We start from the raw sequence: 16,656 nt of genomic DNA, 5'->3' as shown, positions 1-16,656 counted from the left end.
TTCAGGCTCTATCTCCATCCTCCTACAGTTGTTATGGAATCTGTTTCCACCCAGATCTTTCATCCATTTTCATTTCTCATCCTGCTTTGATATTCCCCATATATCTTACTATTTTTCTCCTAAAACAGGGCTTCCCAAATATGTCCTGGTGACTCTACAGCCAGTTGGATTTTCAGGACATCCACAATCAATATGCATAAGATAATTGTGTGTATGCAAATTTATTCCATGAATATTTATTATGGTTATCCTGAAAACCTGACTGGACATGAGTCGCCAGGACAGGTTTGAAAAACCCTGTGCTAAAACATTTTGTTTACTCAATTGTTAGTGATCCTATAGATCCATGTCAAAAGTAACAGACTTACGTCAGTCCTGGTCTTACTTCCATTGCATCTGAGGCTTTGTTCCAGCTTCTCTGAGAGGTAGATCTCAAAATTCAAAGATGCTATAGGGATTTAAAAATAAGCTTGGCTTAGCTTGTCCCAAATGACATGGAAATATATTAGTATTTCCCAACCTTTTCAAGCCCAAGGCACACCTGTATGAACCAAAAAGTTAATGCCTTGGTGGTTTTTCAGCAGAATGGAGAAGAATATTGAAATAATCCCCACAGAGCAGGCAGTGAGGACATAGAGGACTCATATGGCCAAAAGTTATGGAAGCAGTTTCTCTTCCAAATTTTAAAGCATAGGGGAAGAGGGGATGGAGAGACTCTCCTTTTTCTGTTCATACCCCAGGTCAGTCCAGGCAAGTGGGTTTTGTGTCCCTACCAGCAGATAGGCAGAAAATAAAAACTTTTCAGGCACCGCTACATAACCGAGAGTGCCACCTGCAGTCCCTCAGTATTTCTCTGTCTCCAGCAGATGATAGAGGTGCAAACCTGCAGATGGCACTCTTGGTTATGTAGCAGTGCCTGAAAAGTTTTTTATTCTTTGCCTCCATCTGCAGGTAGGGATGCAAAACCCACTTGTCTGGACTGATCTGGGGTATTCCAGGAACGAAAATTAGTAGGCATACATGTGTGCAGGTGAAGGAAAATCATCATCAGTGCGGTGCAGACAGCTGGTTCAGTTACTTACCTTGGCTGCCACATGTGGCTGCTAGAACTCCCACAACACTCCTCCTCCTTCCACTGAGTCTCATCCAGTGCTCATTGCACACTGTTTCCATTTCACTCAGCCTGGGAGAAGACATTTGGAAAAAAATTCAAGGAGGGAGAAGATGGGCCCAGCTATCCGTAGCTTGCATGCTGCCCACTAATTACCATGGTTTGGGGCTCTTGCTGTAGCTAGGCAAAGGAGGCATACATAACACATGCTTTCAGAAAGCAGCATTTACAGGTTTAACAGTCACTGCTGGGGTCTCTTTGCTGCAAGACCCTAAGAGCAGAGCACGGGTGCTGGCTGCATCTGAGCATCCATGGCATACCTGATCAGGTCTGAAGGCACACTGGTCAGGAAATAAGGTTACATGGTTGGTTCTTGATTTTAAAATTGTTTAATTCATTTTGTTTGAAGTAGGTACAGCAGACTGTTTCTGGGTATTTGTATAGCAAATCAACATTTAAATGATAGCAAGAAAATAAAATAAGTCTTCAGAACTAGCCCAGAACACTAGGTATTGCTCTCACCTCAACAATATGTAATTAAAAAATTTTTTTTAAACAAAAACCTTTCTAGAGGGTTGTTTTTTTTAATTGTGTAGATGCTATATCAGAATACGAGGATATATCTAAACCCAAATGGGACACACAGAAGACTGAACATAGAACAGATGGCTTTATTCCGTTTAAGTGTAATTAAAAAAAATAACAAAAAACCCCATGCTCTCAATGAATGGAGAATACTATGTTTGTTCATCTACCCTGTGTATGGTACACATAATCTTGCATTTTAATTTCTAGAAGTATATTGCCATCTGACATTGCTGGTTTCATTTGCTAACAAGTTAGTTCCATGTAAATAGAAAAATTAGTAAGAGTGCAAAATAGTTGCTGAGAGTTTGGAATAAAATTCCAGCATCTATTTGGATATGCAGTGACTTGATCTGAAATGGCATTAACCTTCTGCTCCTTCTTTGCTTACAGCTAGCCCAGATAAGGAAGTCTACCGATGAAATTAATGAGTTTGAAGGAGAGCTGGTGAGAGATGTAGGATAAGCTTATGCAGATGGGGGAGGAAGGGTGAGGAGGAGAGGGAACTGGACACAAGACAGGCAGATTGGGAGCAGATTAGAATATTCAGCTATGTATGAAAGTTTTTAAACCTTCATACTGTGATAATTTTGCCAAACATATTTCCTCATGTTCAACTGTGTTCTCCTTTGTATTTTATAGGCCGCTGCGGTACAGTGCGCTCCGGAGCGCACTGTTAACCCGTGTTTGGACGCATGTTTTCGACACGCTAGCTTTACCCCTTATTCAGTAAGGGGTAATAGCGCGTCGAAAACGCGTGGCCAAACCCCCCCGAAGCTAATAGCGCCCGCAACATGCAAATGCATGTTGATGGCCCTATTAGTTATTCCCGCACGATTCAGTAAGTAAAATGTGCAGCCAAGCCGCACATTTTACTTTCAAAAATTAGCACCTACCCAAAGGTAGGCCTTAATTTCTGCCGGCACCAGGAAAGTGTACAGAAAAGCAGTAAAAACTGCTTTTCTGTTCACCCTCTGACTTTTAATATCATGGCGATATTAAGTGGGAGGTCCCAAAAGTAAAAAATAATTAAAAATTAAAAAAAAAAAATCAGCCCGCGGCTCGCGGGTTGAAAACCGGATGCTCAATTTTGCTGGTTTCCGAACCCATGGCTGTCAGCGAGTTTGAGAACCGATGCCGGCAAAATTGAGCGTCGGCTGTCAAACCCGCTGACAGTCGCCGCTCCTGTCAAAAAGGAGGCGCTAGGGACGCGCTGGTGTCCCTAGTGCCTCTTTTTACCTCCGGCCCTCATTTGAATACTAAATTGCGCACAGGAGAGTGGCCTGAGCGGGTGCTCTCCTGCGACTTTTACTGTATCGGCCCGATTAGTGTTTCAGCTTCATGAATACCCTATTAGGAACTATATGAAATTGTGGGGTTCTTATGCCCTTATGATACAGCCATTACAAGGTTTCATAGAGGTCTGTTAAACCTAAATGATCCATAAAACAAAGGAAAGCATTTAAGATCAGTTGCTGTTTTATTTTTAAACATCTGATAAGTTACCAGTAAGTTTGTCCTGAATGTTACTCGAGAGCTTTGCTTTGAAAAGATGGTTTTTGCATATATCCTTTAGATGCAAGAATTGAGAAGCAAAAACCAAGAGATTGTAACATCCAAAAAGCAGTAGTTAAGACTCTTAAGTGTGGCAACCATTAGTTTATTAACAAGGAGGGGAGGAGCAGGGATGGAAGGTGCTGAAAAAGTATAAGGTTTTGCTCTCACCACCCCCCTATAGTTTTCCGTTGTACCTGCAAGAGCTACTTACGTAATTAAGATGGCAGTCTGTCTGATTTTATGCCGTTCTCATTTAGTTTCAAACTTTTTATTGAAAGTAAGATATAACAGAACCCTTGTGCACATTCGTTCCTTATGTGCACCTGGAAGTCAATATAAAAATTATTTGTATTTGGAGCAACAGTATATAAAATGGCTGAATATTTTTAACATTTTTCCCTCCCCTCCACCAAACAGTAAATCAAAGCATCAAGGGAAAACAGATATGTACCCAACAAAATCTTCCCCGTTTTCCTTTTAAATTCTTCCTATTAACAGACACTCTTAACACTTCCATGAGTAATCATCCCCCAATTAGTAACTTTACCCAAATACCTCACGAGTAATTTTCCATGGAATTGAGGATTCTGCTTCAAGCCCTAGGAGCAAGCTGCTGCAAATCTGGTTCCCAAATCACCATAAATTTACATTTGCCACTGAGGTTTTTCCCAGCCTCCAAATTTATCTTTACTGTAATGTTATGGAGTATATTACGCCAGTGCCAAAAAGCGAGAAAATCAGTCTCCCTCCATAACTTCAAGATTGTGTGTTCCCCCACCAAAAACCCTTTTCTAATATATCGCCTAAGACCCTGACCCTTAACATTCAATTTGGATAGTTCATCAAAGAGAAAACTTCTATTTGTAATGGAATTGTCCGCCCAATTATTTTACCCAAGTAGCAAAAGATTTGCATCTAGAATTGAGGAATCTGCAGACAGGCCCAAAAAATATGCCCCAATGTCCCCTGTTCCACAGCACACTTTACACATCTATCCAACCAGGTTATTCATCAAAATGCGTTAGGGCTCTAACACATGCAATAAATATCACAACTCAGGTTAGTATGCAAATTTTACATTCAGTATGCAAATGGGAGGAATTGGGGAGGAGTTAATGGAAATGAGGGTCTGCTAGCACAGAATGCTGTAGAGTAACGCACACTAACATGGGATTTCCTAGTGTGTAGCAGATGGACTCAGGACCAATGGGTATAGTGTACTCCTGATAGCAGTTGGAGACGGATCAGATTTCAATCTGACGTGAGCCCTAGTATATATACCCCTGCAGGAAGTCAGTCTCCATAGCAGTTAGGGACTCTATGCACGCTCGCACAGCGTTAGAGTAATTTTACCAAAGAAAACCAAAATAAGAAATCTTACCTCTACAGACAAGCCCTGCTCTCCTGCGGTGACACCCATTGGGTCCCTCCCCCAGTTGAGAATTCCCGAGGTGATTTCCGCTATCCCTCTGAGGTAAGCCTCTGCCCGGTGGCCGACCCTCGGCAGGGACATAGCCCCCGACATCAGGTGAGGCTGAGAGGCAGCGGATGCAACTTCGAGCGCGGTGGTGAAGGTATCCCCCCCCCCCCCCCCCCGCAGCCGGAGACCACCCAGAACGAGACTGGGAAGTGCCGAGACAAGGTTAAGGTAGAAATCTATTTAAAAGTCTCCGGTCTCCGAAGCTCGAGGAGTCGTACAGGTCACCAGCCGGCACCAGTGCCACCGGGTTGATCTGCCCTAGCAGGGCTAGACCCTGGTCAGATCAGAGGGTCCTCCCACATGGAGACCCTTTGAGGTGGTCGTCATATTGTCTGCGTGGTCGCCGTCACCATTTTGATCTGTTTGCTGCCCTGTCCACCATTCCGATCCGTGTGCACAGAGGCAAGCCGTGTGCACAAATACCTTGTGCGCACAATGTTGCGCGCCAAAGAACCATGCGCACAAGCGACGCGCATACCACGCGCTTACTGTGCCGGGCGCATAACTTCGGTGCACACAACAGCTCGCACATCTCCCTGAGTGTGCACCAAACCTACACGCACAACTGTAATTTACGCGCACAAGCCATGGCACCACCGGAAAAGAAACTCAAGGCTCAGGACCTTTGCCCAGCATGCCACATTAGAGCTGCACAGCATGAGGAGGCCACGGCCCTGGTATTCAGTGCGAAGAGGCCCTGGGGGATCCAACTCATGGCCTTCCCCAGCTGGTATCGGGTTCCAGCCTCTCGAACAGTACCCCAGACCTAGCATTGCACAGCGGAACCCCCCCTGAAACGGGGCTCCCCAGGGACACTGCACCCCTTAGTCTAGACCCAGCATCTATCTCCTGGGTGGAATTCTTCAAAGGTCTGCATACCTTCGTCCACATATAACCGGGGCCTCCTATAATATGGCTACAAGCTCCACCAGAGGACCTCAACATCCCGGGACCCTCTATGCCCAGGGAAATGATCCCACCGCCCAGAAGCCCCACCTTCAGGGACATGGACAATTCGGATGAGGATTCAGAACCCCTGGAGGAAGGGGAACGCCCTCCGGGGATAGAGCCCCACAGAACCATGAAACTCTCTTCTTCACCAAGGACGAGCTTCCAGACCTGGTCACACACAGCTTTAAAAGAGCTTGCTATTCCAGGCACAAGTGCCTCAGGGGAACCTAAGACGAAACCCCTACTAAAGGGACTCTTGTCAGACATCCCGTCATTTCCCACTATTACAAGCCGTCCAGCAACTAATTGACCTGGAATGGGATGCCCTGGAAACTACGTTCAAAGGGGGGGCGGGCTCTGGCAGCCATGTACCCTCTGGACCCAGCCACCAAAGATCTCCTGGCATGTCCGAAAGTGGATGCCATGGTCTGCGCGGTCTCAAAGCGCACTACTATCCCGGTGGAGGGAGGAGCAGCACTCTCAACTTGGGGTGGGAGTGGCTTTACATACACAGAGGAATTAACTGCAAATTTTATTTATACAATTTTTCTATACAGTTATACAGAAAACCAAGTTTCTATCTCTACGGTTTACATATTAATAATATAAAACAATAAATAAAAGATTAGAATAAAAATTACATAAAACCATTCAAATTTGACTGATGAATTTCTCTCATTTAAATCAATGAGAAGTTTCAACAAGCTAGCTCAAGCTAGCTAGACTGCTTTGTACAAATCAACTCCTCTTGTTGGAATCTTTTGTTGATTCAAATGATAGAAATTCTTCAGTCATATTAAATTTGTAATAAATTCTTCTGACTGTGTATGTAAACCACACTTCCAAACCCACCCCAAGTTGAGTGTCCCCTCTTACAGTGGTGTGTGTATATATGTATATGTGTGTGTATAGCACATATACAGTCTCTCTCTCTGGCGATAATATACCATGTGCATTAAAAACAAATAATGTGTGATGCGATAATGTACCATGCTATGCGGTAACCCATTTTTTATTTTTATCAGGGGTGCTATTTCTGCTATATTTATAACAATTTGATGACTCTAGGGGCAAAATAGCTAACTTAGCTCTAAATGGCCTAAGTGGGGAAAAATATGTCGGGCATATAAACTTATATTGGGCTTCTCTCAGGATCATATTAGTCGATTCTTTAATTCTACCAAAACACACATGAAAAGCCTCAGCCATAAAATGGATAGCTAACTCCTTCTTCCATTTGCCCCACATGTCCTCTGTAGATGTGTCCCTATCAAATTCCCATAAAGCCTTGTGAGGTCCAGAAATAGTAGATCTCTCTAACTCATCTGTTTGAAAGAACCTGCCTAGATCAGCCTCTAAACAATGGGCCAGGGACTCTTAATCTAAGGACTCCAAATAGTGTCTTAGTTGAAGGTAAACAAAAAACAAAACCCTTGTTTAATGCTAGAGCCTTAAGCTCCTGAAAAGGTAATAACTTTCTATCTGAATCCATCACATGATGGAGCTTTTGAATTCCCCTTCTACCACATATTTGAAAAAATATTGTGTTGATCTCCTGGGGTAATATCTTCATTCCCTTGGATTGTAAAACCGGGGTAGTTACAAAATCCCTTTTATGGGAAGCTAACGTATATAACTCAAAGGAAATACAAATAAGCTCCTTTGTAACTCACTCTGTAATGTCTGATTTGGCATGTAAGATACAGTGGACTGAATGGTTTGAGTATTGAAACTTCCAGAGTATAGTCAACATAACATGACGATTCACATAGCCAGTCTCTAAGTATACTGATGATACATACCAAATTATACTTCCCAAGATCAGGGAGGCCTATTTTACAGTCATTTTTCAATTAGGTTTGTCCCCATTCCAAAGGAATCTGAGGACTGATCTTTCGTGTGCTTGAATACCTCTTTTTAAGAAGTTGTAGTGGGAGCAGCTGAAGCATATATAACCACTTAGGAAGAATGATCATTTTATATAAACTGACTCTGCCTGTTAAGCAGAGCGACAGATTGCCATTGCTGCAAGTATTTCCCAGGAGAATAATCCCCAAATGAAAGGAAAGGCCCATCTATTTCAACTGAAAATAGTCATCCCATAATCTCAGCCGAAATAGCTAAGGCTTCCGACTTTGTCCAGATTCAGTTTGAATCCAGAACAGTCATCTTACTCCCTAATATCTAAAAATATTCAAAATATTGCTTCAGGATAGTTATAGTTACCAAAATATCCACAAACATGGCAATTTTAAATTGTGTGCCATGCAAATCAGCTTGTATATGCAACAGCAGTGGTTCCAAAGTTAAAAGGATCAAAAATGGATAAAGCAGACGCTGTCCTCCCTATTTAAAGATTCATTTTTAGAAGTTATATCACAAGCACAAGGCAAACAATAAAAAAAAACAAAAAACTATATTAAAATCAAATATATAAAGGGCTAAAGAAATTACTGGAGAGGAAAGGGTATACCAGTAGGGATTTTAGCAGGGCATTGGGGGTAGGAGAGTTTGCAAAATGGAAAAAGGGGACAGTAGGTTTGTTTTGGTGGAGGGGGGTGGCCAATAGCAATTGTTGGTGTCAGCCCAGTGATAATTGCTGGAATGGCTGAAGTGGCCATAGAAGGGCATAGCAGGGATTGCTGGGATAAAGGGGTAAATTATGCCTGTGGCTATTGGGAAAGGTCAGAATAAACTAATTGGCCCTCTTTCTATTTTGTTTTATTTTTTGTGCTGTTTAGAAATTGGGGGCAGAAGGATGGCACTTGATAGGTTGTAAATAGTGGTAGCGATCCTGGAAGAGGAGACTAGCCCAGAATGGCTGTATTATGGGGCAGAGTAACTCACATTATATTTTGATGGTGTGTAAGAACTAGCATTGGGAAGAGTCAAAAGAAATATGTAGCAGTATTCACACTGTTAATCGTACTGTGTGTGACGATTTCTCTTTCCAGCCAACTGCAACGAGCAGCTCTACGTCAATAAATAGTGAATGGAACAGAAACCTGGTGAGAAATGGGGAGAGGGAAAGAATTAGAGATTTACCCAAGTAGTTGGGGAGGACACAGATGGTGGGAGCTGGCTAGCACAATGATCCCCAAACTCTGGATTTGGAGTGAATGGGCTCCAAATTAGTTGAGAATGGAAACCACCATGCTAAAATATGTTGCACCATTCTGTGCCATGTAGACATGTGCTCCTGCAATGATTTTTACAAGGGGTTACAAGGTCACCTGGTGAGTGGTGCAAACAAGCAAGCTCTAAAATCACAGGGAAAGGACTTTTTAAGATCTTTTTCTTTAGAGGGATCATTATACTAAATTTACATATAATCTACACACAAGGAAACATTTCAACCATATAGACTATGGGTCAGAGGGGAAGAAACAGCTCTTTACTAAGACTTACTGGAGGGTAGAGGAGGATTTCTTTACAAATAAAGGATTGTTAGAAATGTGAGGCAGAGAATATTAATTCTCTGGGTTAGTGTGGGCTGATTGGCAATAGATACTATGACAAAATGTGCTGGATGTCAGTGGGAGTTCTGCATGGACAAGCAGGATGAATCGGTCACACATGGGTGACATTATCCAAAAGCCCTGAGAATGGAATATTTACTAGCTTCCGCTGCCTAACTAGAGAGTAAGATGTCAAAAGTTCCGAATGTACAATGGGGCACTTAAATATAAGACTTTAAAATTCATCAATTCATTTTTAAATTGAATGCATCAATGTATAGGCAGCTAGAGAACAGGAAATGAACAGTATGGTTCTGCAACCCCTCTTGGAAAGAATCCTAGTGAAGCTGTTTTAGATCAACTGCAATTTGAGTCAGTTTTTCTGGAAAACCAGTGTAAAAAGTCCAGGTGGGATAAAATTGTCGCCTGGATCACTGTCACTAAGGCAGACTTGCTCAAAAAAGGAGCAATTTGTTTAACAGATTGCTGCAGGCAATAGAAACCTCTATACCAGAGATGGCCAACTCGGCTCCTCAGGAGCCACAAACAGGCCAGGTTTTCAGGACAATCACAATGAATGCGTATGAGAGATTGGTATACCATGCAGGCAGTGCATGCAAATTTTTCTTATGCATATTTATTGTGGATATCCTGAAAACCTGGCCTGTTTGTGACTATCAAGGGTTGAAGTTAGCCACCTCTGCTCTATAGAAATGTGAAACATGCTTATCCGTAGATCGAATAAAAAAAATCACACTTACACTCTGAAAAGAATATTTAGGGGTCAGGATCACTCCACCAAGCCACAAAAACACTTGGTCTTTGATCAGGTGCCTTTTCCAATTCCAACCACTCAATTTTTGGGGGTTAGGCATCAGTACCCAGTTTCTTCTAATCCTAAATATCAGCAATATCTTCTCGCATTTATGGAATTAACAGTTGTATATTGTTGACATGACATTAAATTTTAAGTCTGATCAGTAATCCAATGCATGGAAAATTAAATAAGAGTAGTGAAAGAATTGAACCTTGGGGGACCCTATACTTTAGAGTATGGGAAGGGGATCAAAAGTCTCCCAGTCCATCTTTCCAAAAAATGGAAAAGGAATCTGATTGAATAAACCAGGAAATGGCATAAGCTCTGGCAAATTAGATGCAAAGTATTGATGATAAAAAAGACAAAAAATTTGAAAAAAAGCTTGCAGTGGAAGCAAAAACTCATAATAAACTTTTTTTCAGGTACATTCAAAGCAAAAAGCTTGTGAAGGGGAGTCATTTGGACTATTAGATCCAGAGGTAAAAGGGGCACTAAGAGAGGACAAGGCCTAGCAGAGAGACTAAATTAATTCTTTGCTTCAGTCTTCACTGAGGAAGGTGTAAGGGAGATACCCATGCCAGAAATATTTAAAGGTGGTGATTCAAGGAACTGAAATAAATCTTAGAGAACCTAGAAGATGTAATAGGGTACACTGACAAACTAAAGCGTAGCAAATCACCTGGACCATATGGTATACAGTACATCCCAGAGTGTTGAAAACTAAAAAATGAAAATACAGACTACTATGAGTTTACAAATTATCATTAAAATCAGCTACACTATCTGAAGGTTGGAGGATGGCCAATGTAACTCCAATTTTTAAAAAGGGTTTCAGGGGTGATCCAGGAAACGTCAGATCAGTGAGCCTCATGTCAGTGCCAGGCAAAATGATAGAAACTATAAAGAACAAAATTACTGAACATATAGATTGTCGCAGTTTAATAGGACAAAGCTATAATGGATTTAGCCAAGGGAAGTCTTGCCTCACCAAACTGTTGCATTTTTTTAAAGTATAAATAAACATATAGATAAAGGTGATGTACTGTATCTGGATTTTAAGAAATCATCTGACAGATTATCTCATGAGAGACTCCTGAGGAAATTAAAAAGTCATGGGATAGGAGGCAATGTCCTATTGTGGATTGGAAATTAGTTAAGAGATTAGAGCTAAATAGTGTATTTTATCATTAGAGAGTAGTGTGCCCCAGGGATCTTTACTGGACCACTGCTTTTTAACATTTATAAATGACCTGGAAATGAGAACGAGTGAGTTGATCAAATTTGTAGATACAAAATTATTCAAAGTTGTTAAATTGCAAGAGAATTGTGAGAAATTGCAAGAAGACCTTGAGAGATTGGGAGATGGGACATCCAAATGGCAGAAGAAATTTATGTGGACAAGTATGAAGTGATGAACATAGGGAAGAGCAACACAAATTATAGCTACAAATGCAAGGTTCCACATTTGGAGTCACCACCCAGGAAAAAATGTAGGTGGCATCATAGATACGTTGAAATCCTCTAAACTGCCAAGAAAGCAAATAGAATGCTAGGAATTATTAGGAAAGGAATGGAGAATAAAATAGAGATCATAATGCCTCTGTATCACTCTGTGGTGTGACTGCACCTTAAGATTTACGTGCAATTATGGTCCCCACATCTCACAAAAAGATGTATAGCAAAATTAGAAAAGGTGCAGACAAGGATAACCAAAACGATAAAGGGGATAGAACGATTCCTAAATGAGGAAAGGTAGTTGGGGCTCTTCAGCTTGGAGAAGACAGTTGAGGGGCTATATCAGTGGTCCCCAAACCTGTCCTGGAGGGCCACCAGCCAGTCGGGTTTTTGGGATATCCACAATGAATATGCATGAGAGAAAATTTGCATGTTATGGAGGCAGTGCATGCAAATTTTCTCTCATGCATATTCATTGAGGCTATCCCAAAAACCCGACTGACTGGCCCTCCAGGACAGGTTTGGGGACCACTGGGCTATATGATAGAAGTTTATAAAATGAATGGAATGGGTAAACATAAATCTGTTTACTCTTTTTCAGAAAGTACAAAGACTAGGAGACGCGCAATTAAGTTACTAGGAAATACATTTAAAACAAATAGAAAATATTTTTTTTACTAAATGCATAATTAAGCTCTAGAATTTTATTGGAGGATGTTGTAAAAACTGTTCTCTGAGGACATGCAGGATGGTGGTAGTCACACATGGTTGACATCAGATGGAGCCCTGATGCAGAAAAGTTATGTCTAAGTTTATTGAACTTAGACTAGGCACTCTGAGCATGCCCAGCATATCCTAAACCACAAGTCCACGTGGGATCCCTCTTCAGTCTCTTCTTTTCCACAGAGCTATAAGCCTTGCGGTCTGAGCTCACTTTGGCTGTTTCTGGCCTAATGGAACACGGTTTTTTTTTTCCCTCAAGGTTTTTCGCGGTTTTCAGGATCGTTCCCTTGCTGGATCTCTCAGTGCCTCCCCGTAGTATCCCAGTCAGGGGCAGGCTGCAGTTCTTTGCGAATCAGTGACCCAGTGTAATCTCAGACCAGTGGGTTTTGTCCATCATCTGCCAAGGGTACCAATTAAATCTATTTGGTATCCCGCCAAATTGCCTTTCATGCCCAAATTGGGTGCTGGTAGCGCATGAGGGAGTACTACAAGTGGAGCTCTCCTACCTCTTAATGGCCAGAGTGGTCAAGCACATACCACTAGGGCAAAGAGGGCAGGGATTCTACTCCAGGTACTTCCTAATTCTAAAGAGAACAGGATGACTCCTTTCATCCTAGACCTAAGGGCCTTGGACAATGTTCTAAAAAGAGAAAAGTTCAAGATGGTTTTCCTAGGCACCTTGAACCCCTTTTGCAAAAAGAGGACTGGCTATGCTCTCTAGACTTACACACTCATATCAAGACCTTCACAGAAAGTATCTGACTTGTCGTGGGAACACAGCACTTCCAGTAACAGGAGTTGCTGTTCGAGCTTGTCTGCCCCAAGGGTCTTCACAAAATGCCTGGCCATGGTGGTGCAGCACCTCTGCAGACTTGGAATGCATATCTTCCCATATCTGGACGATTGGCTGGTCAAGAGCACATCTCAGGCAGGGGCCGTCGCGTACATTCACTTGACTAGTCAGGTGTTGGGAGTTACTAGGGTTAATTCTCAATTACCCAAAGTCCCATCTCAGCCCATCACCTCAGTTGGACTTCATAGGAGCCCTACTAAACACTGCTCAGGCCAAGGCTTTTCTGCCTTGCCAGAGGGCTGTTGCTGTAGCATCCATTGCAGCAGAGATTCAACAGACAGCAGGTGTCAGCCTGGCACATGTTGAGGCTGTTGGGCCATACGGCCGCAACCGTCCATGTCACGTCCTGTGCACATTTACACATGCACAGAGCCCAATGGACCCTGTGGTTGCAGAGGTGCCAGGCCACTCAGAGCATCCAGGACTGAATCCGAGGCACCCTCTCTCCGGGACTCATTCTTGATGGCACGTTCTTTCATATCTGGAGTGGAGATCTTGTTTCGATGTCTCCCTATCCAAATTGTTCTAATCACGGATAGATTCACCCTGGGGTGAGGAGCTCATGTAGATGGGCTCAGGACCCAGGATCTCTGGTCTGCTCAGGAACGCTCTTGTCAAAACAACTTCCTGGAGCTTTGGACGATCAGGTATACACTACGGACTTTCAGAGATCAGTAATCCAACAAAGTTAACCTGATCTATACCGATGACCAGGTTGCCATGTAGTATGTCAACAAGCAGGGAGGCACGGAATTGTACCTCCTGTGTCAGGAAATGTAGCCCAGATATGGTTATGGGCTCTGTCCCATGGGATGATGCTCAGGGCCATGTACCTGGCTGGGACAGGCATGGTAACAGGCTAAGTTGAGCCTACCGACCCCATGAGTGTTCCCTGGACCGGGGGGGGGGGGGGGTAAAAAAATCAGATATTCTGCCTCTGGAGAAGCGTGAACATAGATCTGTTTGCGTATCCCTGCAACATGAAGTGCTTTGGTTCTGCTCCCTGTATAGGTCAGACAGCAAACCAGCCTCAGATGCCCTTGCCAAACATTGGGGCAAGGATCTTCTTTATGCCTATCCTCCTTAGTGGTGAAGACTCTTGAAGCTTTGCAAGGGTAGAGGGACTGAGAGTCTCATAGCCCTCATTGGCCGAGACAGGTCTGGTTTCCACTCCTGTGGGAGTTGTCCATCCAGAAACTGATCGGTCTGGGGACTTCCTTGGATCTCATCAAGCAAGATCAGAGCAGGCTGCGGCATCCCAACCTCCAGGCCCTGTCGCTGACAGCCTGGGTATTGAGAAGTTGATTCTGTAGCCGCTTGATCTTTCAGAAGATGTCTCTTGTCCTGGTGGCTTCTAGAAAGCCTGCATTAGAAAGTCCTATGGACTGAAATGGAGGTTTTACGTGTGGTGTGAGAAGGCCCTAGATCCGTTCTTCTGCTCCACACAAAAACTGCTTGATTACCTTCTGCACCTATCGGAGGCTGGCTTGAAAACCCAACTCCTTTAGAGTTCAACTGAGTGAAATTGGCGCATGCCACCATAGTGTAGATGACGCCCATCTCTGAATAGCCTATAGTTGTACGTTTCATGCGGAGCCTGCTTCAGTTGAAGCCTCCCCTAGTATTAGGAGCTACTACCCAGGAAAAAGATCCAGGCATCATAGTGGATAATACTTTAAAATCGTCGGCTCAGTGTGCTGCAGCAGTCAAAAAAGCAAATAGAATGTTAAGAATTATTAGGAAGGGAATGGTCAGAACGGAAAATGTTATAATGCCTCTGTATCGCTCCATGGTGAGACCGCACCTTGAATACTGTGTACTATTCTGGTCGCCGCATCTCAAACAAGATATAGTTGCGATGGAGAAGGTACAGAGAAGGGCAACCAAAATGATAAAGGGGATGGAACAGCTCTCCTATGAGGAAAGGCTGAAGAGGTTAGGGCTGTTCAGCTTGGAGAAGAGACTGCTGAGGGGGGATATGATAGAGGTCTTTAAGATCATGAGAGGTCTTGAACGAGTAGATGTGACTCGGTTATTTACACTTTCGAATAATAGAAGGACTAGGGGGCATTCCATGAAGTTAGCAAATAACACATTTAAGACTAATCGGAGAAAATTCTTTTTCACTCAATGCTCAATAAAGCTCTGGAATTTGTTGCCAGAGGAGGTGGTTAGTGTAGCTGGGTTCAAAAAAGGTTTGGATAAGTTCTTGGAGGAGAAGTCCATTAATAGCTATTAATCAATTATACTTAGGGAATAGCCACTGCTATTAATTGCATCAGTCACTAACCAACCTCTTTCCCTTTTCAAAAATACTCCAACATAAACATGCAAGGGAATATTTGCTTGGTGGTAATCTTGTACGGGGGTTATTCAATGAGGGTAACCGATTTGCAGTTATCCTCTGGTAAACCTCCATCTATTATTCTTTTATTAAGTTGAACGAAATCTCACGAACTCTTTATTAATTTTCAATTTTTCTAAAAATCCCTTCTCCCCTGCTGCTTTTCCGCCCCACTGGTGTCCTGTTTCATACTTATCGGGACGTCGCCTCTGTAGTATCTTATGGGTACGGAGCTGCTTGTCCGACACGGGCCATGTTTCGGCACGATGTGCCTGCTTCAGGGACTATGGGAGAGTATGCCGTGTCCAATAAAAGGTTCACAGCGTGTAGTAAACTTGTGTTCAGCTTCTTTTGTCTTACGAGCGACGCCTGTTGTGCTTGTCTGCAGACAAGCACAACAGGCGTCGCTCGTAACTTAATAAAAGAATAATAGACAGAGGTTTACCAGAGGATAACTGCAAATCGGTTACCCTCATTGAATAACCCCCGTACAAGATTACCACCAAGCAAATATTCCCTTGCATGTTTATGTTGGAGTATTTATTGCATCAGTAGCATGGGATCTTCTTAGTGTTTGGGTAATTGCCAGGTTCTTGTGGCCTGGTTTGGCCTCTGTTGGAAACAGGGTGCTGGGCTTAATGGACCCTTGGTCTGACCCAGCATGGCAATTTCTTATGGTCTTATGTTCTTAAGGCCTCCCGCTGTTTCTTGGGATCTCAACGTGATGTTAGCTCAGCTGATGAAAACTTCTTTTGAGCCGCTGTGCACCTGTGACCTGAAGTACCTGACTTGGAAATTCATATTTTTGGTGGCAGTCACTTCAATGCTCAGAATCAGCAAGCTCCAGGCCTTAGTGACTTATCCACCTTGTACTAAAATTTATCACGACAGAGTGGTCTTGCGTATGCACCCTAAGTTCCTGCCTAAGATGGTGACAGATTTCCATCTTAACCAGTCAATCATTCTGCCAATATTCTTTCCCAGGCCCCATTCGCACCAAGGTGAACAAGCACTGCACAATCTGGACTGCAAGCAAGCCTTAGCCTTCCATCTGGAGCAGACAGAAGCCCATAGACAGTCCACCTAACTTTTTTTTTTCTTTTGATAATAGGTTGGGCATTGGCTAGCAGATTGCATCTCCTTCTGTTATGTCCAGGCGGGTCTGCATCTTGGGGATCATGTCAAGGCTCATTCTGTCAGAGCCATGGCAACGTCAGTGGCCCATTTGTGAGCAGTTCCCATGGAGGAGATCTGCAAGGGTGCGACGTGGAGTTCTCTCCACACATTCACATCACATTACTGTGTGGATCAGGATGGCTGAC

At 43.1% G+C, this 16,656-nt stretch overlaps 1 protein-coding gene across 12 annotated transcripts in view; it reads left to right on the top strand.

Annotated features, from left to right (window-relative positions):
* HDGF (heparin binding growth factor) overlaps nt 1–16,656 on the top strand; it is a 142,552-nt gene that overhangs the window by 92,778 nt on the left and 33,118 nt on the right. For 7 of the 12 annotated variants that reach the window (XM_029581171.1, XM_029581172.1, XM_029581170.1 and 4 more), the window contains exons 4-5: nt 2,090–2,143; nt 8,639–8,692. The exons of 4 other annotated variants lie outside the window; for them this stretch is intronic. In XM_029581171.1, coding sequence (XP_029437031.1) covers nt 2,090–2,143; nt 8,639–8,692 — 108 coding nt within the window. The remainder of the gene's footprint in view (nt 1–2,089; nt 2,144–8,638; nt 8,693–16,656) is intronic. One more of the 12 variants, XM_029581180.1, reaches the window with a different exon arrangement.

This window comes from Rhinatrema bivittatum, chromosome 16 (assembly GCF_901001135.1).
Source record: "Rhinatrema bivittatum chromosome 16, aRhiBiv1.1, whole genome shotgun sequence".
Lineage (NCBI taxonomy): Eukaryota > Metazoa > Chordata > Amphibia > Gymnophiona > Rhinatrematidae > Rhinatrema > Rhinatrema bivittatum.
Note: the sequence above shows the minus strand (reverse complement) of the source record. Positions and strands in the feature narration are given on the sequence as shown.